This window comes from Martes martes, assembly GCF_963455335.1.
Source record: "Martes martes genome assembly, chromosome: 14".
Taxonomy (NCBI): Eukaryota; Metazoa; Chordata; class Mammalia; order Carnivora; family Mustelidae; genus Martes; species Martes martes.
In genome coordinates, this window is record NC_137902.1 from 6314045 (window position 1) to 6327542 (window position 13498).

The 13498-nt window shown below is 53.5% G+C and overlaps 2 protein-coding genes across 3 annotated transcripts in view; one reads left to right on the plus strand and one right to left on the minus strand.

Moving 5' to 3' along the window:
• Nucleotides 1-567: 567 nt before the first annotated feature.
• Nucleotides 568-9305, plus strand: MMP21 (matrix metallopeptidase 21; the record flags this gene model as incomplete). Its single annotated transcript, XM_080822843.1, has 7 exons — nucleotides 568-729; nucleotides 1103-1565; nucleotides 2402-2541; nucleotides 2793-2934; nucleotides 3943-4200; nucleotides 6804-6976; nucleotides 7224-9305. 7 exons carry the CDS (start codon nucleotides 568-570, stop codon nucleotides 7521-7523), a joined length of 1638 nt encoding a protein of 545 aa, XP_080678969.1. The 3' UTR covers nucleotides 7524-9305.
• The window catches only part of EDRF1 (erythroid differentiation regulatory factor 1), a 43026-nt gene continuing 38685 nt past the window's right edge, over nucleotides 9158-13498 (minus strand). For both annotated transcript variants that reach the window (XM_080822841.1, XM_080822842.1), the window contains one exon: nucleotides 9158-10130. In XM_080822841.1, coding sequence (XP_080678967.1) covers nucleotides 9968-10130 — 163 coding nt within the window. In that variant the 3' untranslated portion in view covers nucleotides 9158-9967. The remainder of the gene's footprint in view (nucleotides 10131-13498) is intronic.

Genomic DNA, 13498 nt, shown 5'->3' on the forward strand with positions numbered 1-13498 from the left:
GGATTTCCTCCAGAATTTACATTTGCCTATACTGATTATTCCTTTTATAAAAAGAAACAAGAACAAGAAGAGATCAGAGCAACAAAACATCCCCAACCGCAGCAACCAAGAAGGGAAATGGACGCAAGCTAGGAGCGAACGGATGGGGCGGGGGGTACGGCCGCAGGTGCACTGGACCCCAGCAGGCTGCGGGGGGCGAGGCTCCGCGCCTCTGCGACCAGGGCAGGGGGTGCTTGGCGGCGGGTCCCCAGCCCACTCGGGCAGCAGCTCGTCCACGGCCCGTCACCACAGAAACGGAATCGGCAGGCGGCTGCCAGGTCGGGATGTAATTACCCGAGGAAGCCGCAAACATTCTCACCCCAACAAGAAGCGGGCTCCTGGGGTCTTCAAAGGGCGGCGCGTCCAGGGCCGGCCGGGCCTCCTGGTGGGCACACTTCGGGCCTGGGTGGGAAGGCCTCGCCAGCGCGCGTCTCCCTGGGGCTGCTTATAAAAGCGCCGGGGGGCCTGCGCCTCACGAGGGAGACGGGACGGTCGGCGCGTGGCGGAGGCCGGAGATCGGCCGGGGCCATGCTGGCCGCCTCCGCCGTCCGCCGGGCCCTGCTGCTCTGCTGGCTCGCGGCCCCCGGGCCAGCCCGGCCCGAGCCCCTTTTCCACAGCCGGGACCGCTCGGACCTGGAGCCCGCCCCGCTGCGCCGCGCCCAGCCCATCGCGGACCCCCTCACGGCGCAGGTAGGAGCAGCCCCGGCAGGCCGCACACTCACGGGCGCGGGCACACCTCACGCGGACACGCGCACGCAGACCGGTGCACGCCCCTGGCCGGCCTGCACATCCGTACGCGCACACGCGGACTCGTGCACACCACAGGCGGGCACCCGCACACACAGACGCGCGCACACGCAGGCACGTGCGCAGCCACACCGCCTCGGGCGAGGGCCTCCCACAGACAGCCGTAACCACGGACCAGAAATGCCGCAGCACACGGGCAACCACCCCCGCGAACACAGACCTGCACGAGGACACACGGGCCTCGCGCGTCCTGTCTCCCCCACGTCCTGGCCGCTCATCCGCCCCCCGCCCCGCGGTCGGTACTTCTCTTCCGCAGCGATTCCTGTCCAAGTACGGCTGGGCCGACGCGCCGCCCGCGGGCCCCCGGGCCACCGGCCTGGCCGAGGCCGTGCGCAGGTTCCAGAAGGTCAACGCGCTGCCGGCGAGCGGGCGGCTGGACGCGGCCACGCTGGCGGCCATGAACAGGCCGCGCTGCGGCGTCCCCGACACGCGGCCCCTGTCGCGCCCGCCGCCCCCCGCCCGGCCCAAGCGCTTCCTACGGCCGCCGCCCCCGCAGCCCGAGGTCGCCGCGCCCCGCGGGGGGACCCGGGCCTTCGCCAAGAGGACGCTGACCTGGCGGCTGCTGGGGGAGGGCGCCAGCGGGCAGCTGGCCGTGGACGAGCAGAGGCACATCCTCAGACTGGCCTTCCGGATGTGGAGCGAGGTGATGCCGCTGGACTTCCGGGAGGACCTCGCCGCCCCCGGGGCCGCCGTGGACATAAAGCTGGGCTTCGGGCGAGGTGAGAAGGGCCGAGACCCTCAGGCGGGCTGTGTCCCCATTGCCTTCCCCGCGGCCCGAGGCGCGGCCCGGTTCGCACAGGGAGCCGGGGGCGGGGGGGGCAACAGGCCGACTGGGGGACCTCCCCACCCCCCCGACTCGGACCACCTGCAGAGCCTCCTGGGGTGTCCGAGGTGGCACGTGCCAGGGGTAAGTGCGGCCGGCAAACCCTCGGTGCTGCTTTATTACAACTCACTGGGAAGGGCACGGCCTGCCTGCCTCCGCGATTTAGGGGTGGTGACATGGGGACATTGGTGCAGATCCCTGTGCTTGTCCCTGAGCCGGTCAGCCAAGTGAGCACTGCTGCAGAGAGCTCCAGTGCCCAGCAGGGCAGGGGCGCCCCCTCCCTGCCACTCCTGGGGAGAACTAGCCCGTGGTAGTCTGGGGACCCCCACCAGCAGGCCCACCACCTCCTAGCTGGGTGGGTTTGGACAACGTAACTTCTCTGCAGCCCCCTGGGAGCTAGGGATGCTCCTGGCTGTCCTGCTGGTATGCAGCAAGCATAGCTGAAAACCGAACACAGGGGAGGGACCTGACCATCGGGCAGCACCTCCTTCGTGTCCTGACCAGTCAGCTGTGAGGATCCAGCTCAGATCTTGTCTCCTCCCTAAGCATTTGGAGGGCACCCCCCTGGCCCCCTCTGCCGGCTCCCACAGTTCTGCTGGGCAGCTGTTTCCAAGTGTTTAGACTCGACACCAGCATGTTGCACGAGCCAGGAGCTGTTGCTTCCGCTCCTGGACTGTGAGCCCCTGGAGGCCGCGAAGACTCCTGTGTCCGTGTTCCCTCTCCCCTGGCCAGGCCGGCACCTGGGCTGTCCTCGGGTTTTTGACGGCAGCGGGCAGGAGTTTGCACATGCCTGGCGCCTGGGCGACATCCACTTCGATGACGACGAGCACTTCACACCTCCCAGCAGTGACGCGGGCATCAGCCTTCTCAAAGTAAGCGGTCTGCAGCTGCTCCGAGTGGCCAGGCGAAGGGTGTGCAGCACGGGCAGGAGGGCAGGACGCCAGGCCTTCTCGGGGGAAGTGTCCCCAGCCTTCTGAGAAAGCTCCCTGATTCTCCCCACCGCTCCCCTTCTCCTTAACGTGTGCATCTCCTCCTAAAGCACAGGCCTGCCCCCTGGAGTTGGGGGGGGCACATGACAGACACCCAGGCTTGGCACCGCACCCATGATTTGTGTTCCCTCTAGGTGGCCGTCCATGAAATTGGCCACGTACTCGGCCTGCCTCACACTTACAGGCCAGGATCCATAATGCAGCCGAATTACATCCCCCAGGAGCCTGTGTTTGAGTTGGACTGGTCAGACAGAAAAGCAGTTCAAAAGTTGTACGGTAAGACTGTTCTGGAAGACCGTCCGCAGAGCTCACAGAGGACATTCAGTATTTCAAAGCATGACAGGACCCCACTCACTCCTGATCGGGAGGCTGCCCCCAAGGAGCACGAAAGAGTGCCACTCTGGCCGCACGGGAGGGGAGCTGCCTTCTAGCTCTGTGACGGGAGTTCTCTCCCTTCGAGGTGGCCGGGCCCGGACGTGGCCACCGGTGTAGAGCAAAGCTCTCCCGTGGATGTTCCCTCTTCCCTGGGCTACGTTACGTCTCCGGGAGGAAGGAGGGGAGCGTGGCGGCTTCCTGAAGAGCAGCGGGCCCCCCGGGCAGCGGCCTCCCACTGGCCCCGCGGGCACTTGGAAGCCCCTGGAAGAAGCTCCCTGCCGTCCTAAGGCAAAGAACAGCGGGAGCCTTGCCAGGATCAACTTTAATTTCTCTTTAATTACAGAGTGTTAAGGGTTCACTATTTAATGGAAGTGATTAATGACCTAGCGTTGAGGCTGAGAGGAAGAAAGCTACTCTCCCCTTTTCCATTTGAAAGAGAGGGCGCCACCGTTCCTGTTCCACTCCAACCATTCTCTGCAAAGATGCTCTCGGCACATTCGGATAGTGACAAGTGCCAGGATGGGTTTCTTTCCCGCAGAGGAAATCTTTCTCTTGTGTGTGCCCAGAACCGAACTGATGGCCTCTAATGAAGTCAGACGAGCCATCAGGGGGCATCTATGTTTAGGGGGATCACGCAGTCAGCATCCAAATTCGGACACTCCGGAGAGTCATCTCCCGCACAAAGAGTAGCGAGAATGGGCTCTGTGAGCCGACACTGCCCCGGGGCCCCTCCGGCTCCTCCAGCTCCGCTGGGTGGGCCTGCTTCAGGCTTGTGGGGGAGGGCGTCTTGCTTTGAGACACTGAACAGAAAACTCCAGCTTCGCAGTTGTCTTTGTTTGAGTGGCACATGGAAGTAGCGATTGTTAGTTTTTGCAGCAGGTGACAAGTGGCTGGACATTTTCCCCTCAGGTTCATGTGAAGGGTCGTTTGATACCGCATTTGACTGGATTCGCAGAGAGCGAAACCCACAAGGCGCCGTGACGCTGAGGTTCAGCACCTACTTCTTCCGCAACAGCTGGTACTGGCTTTACGAAAACCGAAACAACCGGACGCGCTACGGGGATCCACTCCAAATCCTCAGGGGCTGGCACGGAATCCCAGCACAGAACATCGACGCTTATGTCCACCTCTGGACGTGGAGGAGGGACGAGCGTTACTTTTTTAAAGGTAAAGGTTCTCATGGACGGCTCTGTTCATCTCCCGGGTGCACTGGGAACAAACGTTTGAACCCCATACCAGGGAGTCTTAGCATAATGCACCTGCAAGTCCTCACATAATTTGTCTGTTCCGTTGGACTGTGAGCTCTGTGAGCACAGGGACGGTGTTGTATCCCCTGATCTCTGGAAGAAGGCACCCATGCATCAGAGGAACAGATGAGTGAATGAATGAATGACTGACTGAATGAATGAATAACCAACTGTGCCAGGCCATGAGGTGGTTGCCAAAGACTAGTTCTGGAGAGAAGAGACCTTAGAAGTGGCCCACTAGAATTATGTGGTGAAGGGAAGGATGAGTGGACAAGGTGGCCACTGTCCCTGGAACCAGATGCTGGAGCCACCCAGAATTCAGGCCTTGCCCCAGCCTCGGAGGACACGTAGGACCCCAGGTTCCCCGAAAGGGACACAGGGAATAACGTGGTAGGGGAGGTACGGATGGGGGGGCGAGGGGGCGGTGAGAGACAGGAGGCCGAGGCAAAGCTTTAGGGTGAGTGAGGGTGAAAACACAGACGGGAGAGACAGTTGAGCCCGTGGAGGTATGACAGGCCCCCACACGGGATGAGATTAGGCTGGAAAGACCAGGCCGGCCTGAGCACCCAGAGCCTCCATGCCCGGGGGCTGGACCTCACCCAGCAGGCAGTGAGGAATCGTGGTTTCCGAGCAGGGAAGATCTGTGTTTTGCTGGAAGGCAGAAACTGAGGTGGGGGCCCCGGTGGTGGTGGTTGGGGGGGGGGGGAGGCACGGAGCAGGCCGGCCAAGGGTCTCCTGAGGCTTCCTCCCTTCACTCATTGATCGCCTTGCTCTGACCTCTGTGCCCCTGTCACCAAGGTGGGCTGCCTTAGCAAACCAAATACGTGGCATCTAACCACAAACAAGATTTTGTGGTTGCTGGTTTTTCTTTCCCTTCCCAAAACGTACGCTCGAGGGGGAAGCTGTGTGCCCTGTCTCTGCCCCACTCCCTAGTAATACGACCCTATTGCCTGAAACCACTCAGGACTCCGTGAGGCCAGAGCCCAGCCAGAAGGATGCTGTGTACAGACTGGGCCGCACAGGAATTTGGTCTTAATTTTCCTGACATCACACGAAGGAAGAATTACTTTGGTTCAGTTACATAAAGAAATCACGAGGGTGGACTTCTCTGGTTTAGATCTTACAGAGTTAGAAGCACAGCGTTCCATGCTTTAGGAAGTCCTGGACTAGAACTTAGACTGGCAACACTCAAAGATTCTTAATTATAGAATTAGGTCATTGCAGGGGATTGCTATCATATGGCTGTACTTTATGCTTGGAGCTTTAAAAATACCTTAAAGTTAACTTGCTGTGAATACTTTGAATTCAAAAAAGTATTCCAGTTAGAGTGAATTTCACCCCTGGCTGGACACACGTCATTCACTGTTCGAAATGGCAAACTTTTGGCCAGGGGTTGGGGGGGTGGGGCGGGGTGAAGGGGGTGGGGGAGGGGGAGGGAATGAGGGAAAGGGAGCTCACATGGTTGGTGGCTAAGGAAGGTAACTGACTGTGACATGGTGTAGGTTGTGAGCACAAAATATTGAACCCGTGGATGTGTTCTATTTTCTGATGACAGTATGTTAACAGTCAGCATTAGGAACCAATAAGGAGATCTTAGAATAATCCTGTGCTGTTTCAGAGCCTGAAATTAGCATTTGATCAATTAGATCTTGAAATGAAAGCGAGCAAAATGACAAGCTTACAGGGACAGTGGGTGGAGTCACATGGGTGGGACGCGGGAGGGACGTGGGAGGGGGCTGCACCAGTCTGCCTGCGCTGTGACTGGATGGACCACTTCAACTCTTTTCTCCAGTTTACTTGGAGAGAAGTGGTGGTTGGTGGCGGAACTACATGATCCTAAAACCCTGAAAAAAAAAAAAGTAAAACCCCGTCATTAGCCTCAGGATCGTCTTCTGTAAAAAGAGGGCTTATGTTGATTAGGGTAGGAAAATGACCGACAACCCATGGTTCCCGAACATGTAAAAGGGAGATCATGAGACTGTATATAAGAAGAAGAAGAAACTTCTGTGAAAAAGACCACATGCTCTTCGTCTTTTTGTTTTTGCTTTTGATGAGCGCCAGTGGGCTGGTGTGCCCTGCAAAGGACAACCAACATTTTTTTTTTTTTTTAAGATTTTATTTATTTGAGAGAGAAACCACAAGAGAGGGAAGGGTCAGAGAGAGAAGCAGACTCTCTGCTGAGCAGAAAGCCCAATGCCAGGCTTGACCCCAGGATCCTGGGACTCCAGGGTCACGACCTGAACTGAAGGCTGTTGCTTAACTGACTGAGCCATCCGGGTGTCCCTGACAACCAACATTTTAACAGCAGCAGTGATTGCTGAGACCAATCTAGTAGTAATTCAAGACCTGGGGAATCATTCATCTGAATGGAGGCTTCGCTTAGATGCTGAGGTCCTGCCTTCTCCTGGGGTCACGGCAGATCATCATGGTTGGCTGAGGCCTGTGTTGAAAGCAGTCCCTCCTCATGGTTGGCTCTAATTAAATGGTAGTAAGCCATATTAGCATTTTTTGTTTGGCCCTCAGGGAATCAGTACTGGAGATACGACAGTGACAAGGATCAGACCTACACAGAAGATGAACAAGGAAGAAGCTACCCCAAGTTGATTTCAGAAGGATTTCCTGGCATCCCAAGTCCCCTGGACACTGCCTTTTATGACCGAAGAAAGCAGTTAATTTACTTCTTCAAAGAGTCCCTTGTAAGTAGGAGGCTTTCCAGCCTCGTGTTGCTTCTTCAGCCCTACTTGAAATTCAGGTTCTCCGTTAAGTTGTTCTCAGTTGCCTCAGGCCTCTATGGCCATGGCAGATCCCACCATACAGAGAACGAAGTTCAAGCCCAGAGAATCTAGTGCAAAGCCGCAGATTTACTTACCTCGTTCCTGTAAGTTAACTTAAAAATCAGTGGTTTTCAGAAAAGCCAGTCTTACTCTCTTACTTGCTTTGCAGGTGTTTGCATTTGATGTCAATAGAGATCGAGTACTTGATTCTTACCCGAAGAAGATCACTGAAGTGTTTCCGGGAATCGAGCCACGAAACCATCCCTTCAGGAATATAGACTCCACCTATTACTCCTACGCGCACAACTCCGTTTTCTTTTTCAAAGGCGATGCATACTGGAAAGTAGTTAACGACAAGGACAAACAGAAGCATTCTTGGCTTCCTCCAAATGGCTTATTTCCGAAGCAGTCCATCTCAGAGCGGTGGTTTGACATCTGTGACGTCCACACCTCCACCCTGAACATGTAATGGGAGAAACAGGCAAATGGAGTCAGAAGATTTCTCATCTAAGAGAAAGTCTGGTTTCTTTTGCAAAGGAAACAAACCAGATTTTTAGTAACCAAAGCAAACAGGGCTAAAAGCCAATGGAAAAAGCATTACTTGAACTTCGAAAATACTTGATTCAGAAGGGAATTTCTCAGGCAAAAAAATAACCCACTGAATAATTTTGCCAATCTTTTAGGAAAGGTTAAAAAAAAAAAAAGAACCCTGAGGAATCCCTGTCTCTCCACCACCCATCCCCCCTGCACACTGATTTCGTGGGTGGACGAAAACGTAGCGATAGCCATAGGATCCAGTCATGGAAGGGAACACAGTTCCCTGGGAGCCTTCAGCTGTAAAGGTCACAGATTTCAAGTTGCAGTCCACAGTTCCTGTCACAATAATTTATATTTTTCTAATACATGACAGTGTACAGGTTTTCCCGTGTATTTCTCTCTTGATCTTCACAAGTCTGGAGAGTGCCAGGGAACCTACAACTGTGCACATTTCTAGTCGAGGAAACCGGAGTTCACAACTGTGTCCTTCCCAGAGTCAGACGCGGTGGCTGCTGGCCCCCCTCACCTCCGCACTCCAGCCCAGCGTCCAGGCAACCTTCTCGCTATCCCTGGCCTGAAGTTAACTGCAGAACAAGTCATCTCGGTGGTCAGGCCACGGGTGGCACAGTTCTCAATTAACAGCTTAAGACATGAGCACTTTAAGCAGCACGAATTTAGTCAACAGATGACAAAAACATTGAAAAAGCCCTCTCTTCCCCTGTAGGGATGTTCATATTCTTGCTTGGACAAGGGAAGACAGCTAGAACTGGTATCTTCTTGCTTAAAAACAAATACTCCTCTGGACGAAAAGGCTATTCAGCCAAGGAGAGGCCAGAAGACAAGACAGGGAAGGCGACATCCCTGTCGCCCGCTTGCTTCAAAATCAGATCTTCCCCGTGGAAACGTGCAGAATTAACCCGCAGAGACAGCGCTTACCGACGGGGAAAGCGGAGTGACCGCTGTCCTGACAGGAGACACGGCTGATTCTGTGCATCAGCTTCATGACTTAGTCAAAAAATGTCTCAGTGATTTTTGAAAATGGATGCAAATCTGTCCCAAGGAAGTGTAAACTAAGTAACAAGGAAGTGGACAGACAGCCAGGGGCCAGCAGGAGCTCTGCCAAGCTGGAACAGGTGTCCATACGCTGCCAAGGAAACACCTGAAAGTCCCGGTGCGTGAGAAGGCGCCTCGTAAAAACTCAGCTTCAACACCTTTCCACGGAGTTGATTCCTCCGGAGAGGTGTGGCTGCTGAGCGGAGGGGCTCTGCATGATCTGCCAGGACAGGGGTCTGCAGATGGCCGGAAGGAGGTCGGAATGGACCTTGGGGGCCAGGCCAGCAGACCTGGGGGTAGGGCAGGCTCTTGCCTACAAAGGCCTCATGCACCGAAGTCCCAACCATCTACCTGACAGGAAAGAGTAGGCTTGATTTCTGTTCCATTTCCTTGAAACAGATTTTAGCAGGACAGGACAAGCACAGCATCGCACGCTGTAGCTCAGAAAAAACAGAGGCCGTCTGTAGGCCACAGGACAGGAGCCGCGCAGCAACAGTGGCGAGTCGTGAGTGTGACTTTCCAGAGAGAACTTCGTAGCACAATTTTATTTTTAATGTTTTAATCTTTCCTTTGTAAAATTCACTCATTAAACCAGTTCAATCAAAGCGAAGAACATAAAATGGAAAAATACAGACATTTTAAATAAATAATTTATTTATTCAAAATAGTTTTCTTACCTTATTCACAGTTTCAAGTTTAAAATGAAAAAAAGTGGGGGGGGAGTAGTACCTATTCTTGATCAACTGTCATACAAAGTCAAAGAAGAGCGGATCCTTTCAGAACATGCACTAAATACAGACACTGGCACAACGGCCAGTCTCCACCACATCCCACACCGAAGCTGGAAGAGGACGGGCTTCCTTCTGTGCAACTGAGGAGGAGACCCTGCAGATGCACAGGACATTGCCTTGACCCATCTGAACCACTAGAGCCATCTGGATAAAAGTCCCCTTGACCAAAGTAACATCATCCGAAATAATTATTATCTTAAACCCATGTAGCTTAACATACTTCAAAAATGTCTACAAGTGTACCGGCCACCACAGCAAGTCTGTGAACACGGAGGTACCGTGTACTTCTCCAAGAAACAAGTGCCGGGAGCTCCAAGTCGGACTCTGGTCGTAGCACTTCCAACGGAGAAGTCCAAGAACTCAACCATGACTCATCTGTCCCGGGAAAAGAGCACTCTGAGTCTCCCCTGCCGGGCCTGCTGTAAGTGGCTATTTCTCTCATATTTAATGACATGAAGCACCGAGTGGACAAACTCGCCCCCGAGAGCTGAAGGCACTAGAGCATCTCCGCGGCCGGAGCCTGGGGCGCGAGTCACTGCACCCCGCCGCCGCCGCCGCGAGCGAGCTGGTCCAGCAGATGGACGAGAACGTCGATTCTCTCCAGAAGGGCTGCGTTTTTGTTAGCAGTAGCTCTCAAAAGCTGGGAGTAGATCTGCTTGTTGGTTTTGAGGACTACGTCGTCTTCAGTATTACTGCTGCGTTAAAACAAAAGCAAAGAAGTGAAGTGCACAGCGACGCCCGCCAACAGCTCAAGAAGAATCCAAACCGTCCACAGGAACGGCCTGTCACTCTCCGCGGGGAGGCAGGTGCTCTAGTCCTGGGCATTCCGTACTCACCTTCTGTATCCACCGTTCACAGGCCCGTGCGTGGACCCGTACTCCACTACACCCACCAGAACCAACGTTCCTTCTGTTTACGAGTCTCGGAGCGCCTCCCGCACGGGGAGCGGCTCCCGGCCGCGGGCGAGCCGGACCCAGCGCCCCCGCCCTCTCGGCACCCGCGTTCCACTCAGGTGGGAGCTGGGCTGGGGCGGGGGCCAAGACGCGCACTGAGCCAGAAGAGAACAGCGTGTCAGGTGAGACATGCCGTGAAGAGAATCCGGCGGAGCCAGGCTAGGGAGGGCGTGGAAAGCTGTCCCCTATGTCCTCCCTTCTCTGCGCTGAGCCTGACCCCCTGAGATCAACCAGCTTCGTGAAGGTGGGGATGCTCTCCGTGGGGCTAGAACTGTGCCGGCCGGAAGCCCAGACTCCAGACTTGGGAGTTAGCCCACCTCAACGTATCTATACCGCCCGTGAACTTCGTGTGAACGACATCCCTCGGGCGCAGGGTCCGAGACATATGACAGACTCAGCTGCTCTGAAAACAGGTCCCCCACAGGACAGAGCAACAGATTATCTTACTAGGAGAAAAGATTACTAATTACACAGCAGTTCAGCTCTAGCATCCTCCCCGACTTTTTAAAAAGATTTTGTTTATTTGACAGCAAGAGACATAGTGAGAGGGGGAACACAAGCAGGGGGAGTGGGAGAAAGAGAAGCAGGCTTCCCGCTGAGCGGAGAGCCCGATGCAGGGCTCTCCCCAGGACCCTGGGACCACGACCTGAGCCGAAGGCAGATGCTTAATGAGTGAGCCCCCCAGGCGCTCTTTTTTCCTTTTTTAAACGAGTCCAGACGCAATACCGACTCTCCGGCCACATGTGACCATCTATAGCTGACAGCAGATCGTCTCTGCAGAATGTGCACATTTGCATCTGAACCACGTGGTAACCACTGCCTCTCAGAAAGGCAAGGACGTATTTATTCCTACCTCACATATGTAAAAACCAAGGCTCAGAAGGGCTAAATAATTTGGATTCATGTCAAAACATATTCTGACTTCAAATGCTCTGTTCTTTCCGTTCACCAACGTGCCAATGTTCTGCTTTTGCCCAAGTGCCCATCAGACCGGCCAGAGAGCAAACCAGCTGTCTAGAGCCTCCCTCGGGTGTCCATCAAGGCTTGGGCTGTGAGGACGACTCCTCCTTTTCATGACTCCACTCACTCTTCCTCACCAGGACCCACCTGTCCACACTGGGGCTGACCATGGGCCCAGGCTGGAAAGAGTGTGGGCCCCGCCCACCCCTCTCTAGAAACCTGTTTCTCTTCTCCTTCTTAGTCCTACTTCTTTTATCACTCAATCCTTTCAAACCACCTGTGGCACAGTGAAAGTGATCATTTAAAATGCATTCACTGTCTACAGTTTGGGCCTAAGAGGGCTATGTTTTAATTTCTGGGTGGGGCTGACCTTTATAAAACCTCTGAGGACCTTACAAGAAATTTAAACTACCAGCAAATCAAGGCAGCAGTACTTAATCAGAACCAGTCTCCAAAAATGAATTTTCCCTCATGGACGATGATACCACATTTTGGCTGGTGGCCTGAAGTAACTGATGGCTGCTGGAATCATAAATTTAAAACCCTTTGAGATTTGTCCTGATCCTACTTCTGAATCTTATATCTTCATCTTCCAATTTTTTTTTTTTTTAATATTTTTGAGAGAGCACAAGCAGGGGGTGTGGCAGGCAGAGGGCAAGAAATCGGCTTCCCACCGAGCAGGGAGCCCCATGCAGGGCGCAATCCCAGGACCATGGGATCATGACCTGAGCTGAAGGCAGATGCTTAACCAACTGAGCCAGCCAAGCAGCCCATCTTCCAATTTCTACATATGATTCTCATCCTTAATCAACACTCATCAATAGTGTCACTGAACCATGAACTCTAACAAGAAAGGTCCCAACATTTCATTGGCTTATCTTTTTTCCAAAGGTGACTACCATTCCTCTGTTTTTCTTTTATCTTAACCAAATATTAAATGCACATATTAAATGGCCAAGAAGAACAGCCCATAAAGCTAAAAGATCTGCTCTCTGCACTGTGGTCAAACGCTTTCCAAACCCTCAGAAATTACTTCTATTTTGCATAGTTTTTCATTCTACAAAACCCCAAAGCCATCAAAAGATCAAAAGGCTCTATCTGCTAAAGCAGTGAATATTAAAATACAGTACAAGAGTAAATAAATTCTTCATGCAAAAAGAAAACACAACCCAACGGACAAAACAAGCACTTCTAGCAGGATAACGCTGGTCATAAGAGGAAGTTAGTCGTCCTAAGAACATTCTAAGAAAATTAAGATTTTTAATTACTGCTTCTTTTTTTAAGGTTTTATTTATTTATTAGAGAGACAAGAGAGAGAGCACAAGCAGGCAGTGCAGCAGACAGAGGGAGAGGGAGAAGCAGGCTCCCCGCTGAGCAGGGAGCCGGATGCAGGGCTCCATCCCAGGACCCCGGGATCATGACCTGAGCTGAAGGCAGAGGCTTAACCCACTGAGCCACCCAGGTGCCCCTAAGCTGTTTCTTTTTTTTTATTTATTTATTTTAAAAAAGATTTTATTTATTTGACAGACAGAGATCACAAGTAGGCAGAGAGGTAGGCAGAGAGAGAGAGGGGGGAAGCAGGCTCCCCGGTGAGCAGAGAGCCCAATGCGGGGCTCGATCCCAGGACCCTGAGATCATGACCTGAGCTGAAGGCAGAGGCTTTAATCCACTGAGCCATCCAGGGACCCCAAGCTGTTTCTTTTTAAAGCGGCATTGTGGCAGGTAGAGAATAATCAAAAGAAAACCCAAACATACTATTTCCTTTTAAAGTCTAGTTCTGGGGCACCTGGGATGCTCGGTCACCTAAGCGTCTGTTTTTTGCTCAGGTTATGATCCCCAGGGTCCTGGGATGGAGCCCTGCGTCTGCTCTCTCTCTCTCTTGCTGCCCCTTCCCCCCAGCTTGCGCTCTCTCTCACAGAAATAAAGTAAAACAAGACTAAGAAAAGAAAAAAAAAGTTCTGGTCTCCCTTTACTCCAAACAGGAACGCTCACAGATTGTGGGGAGACAGCACGGGAGGCCTCCCTCCTCACAATAAAATCCCATGTTTCCATGTGCGATCAGTGACACAGAAGAAACGCAGTCACTGACTCAGTAACCGGTTTCTCTAGGTTTTGAAGTCTATCAACATATAAACTGTATAAACATAAAT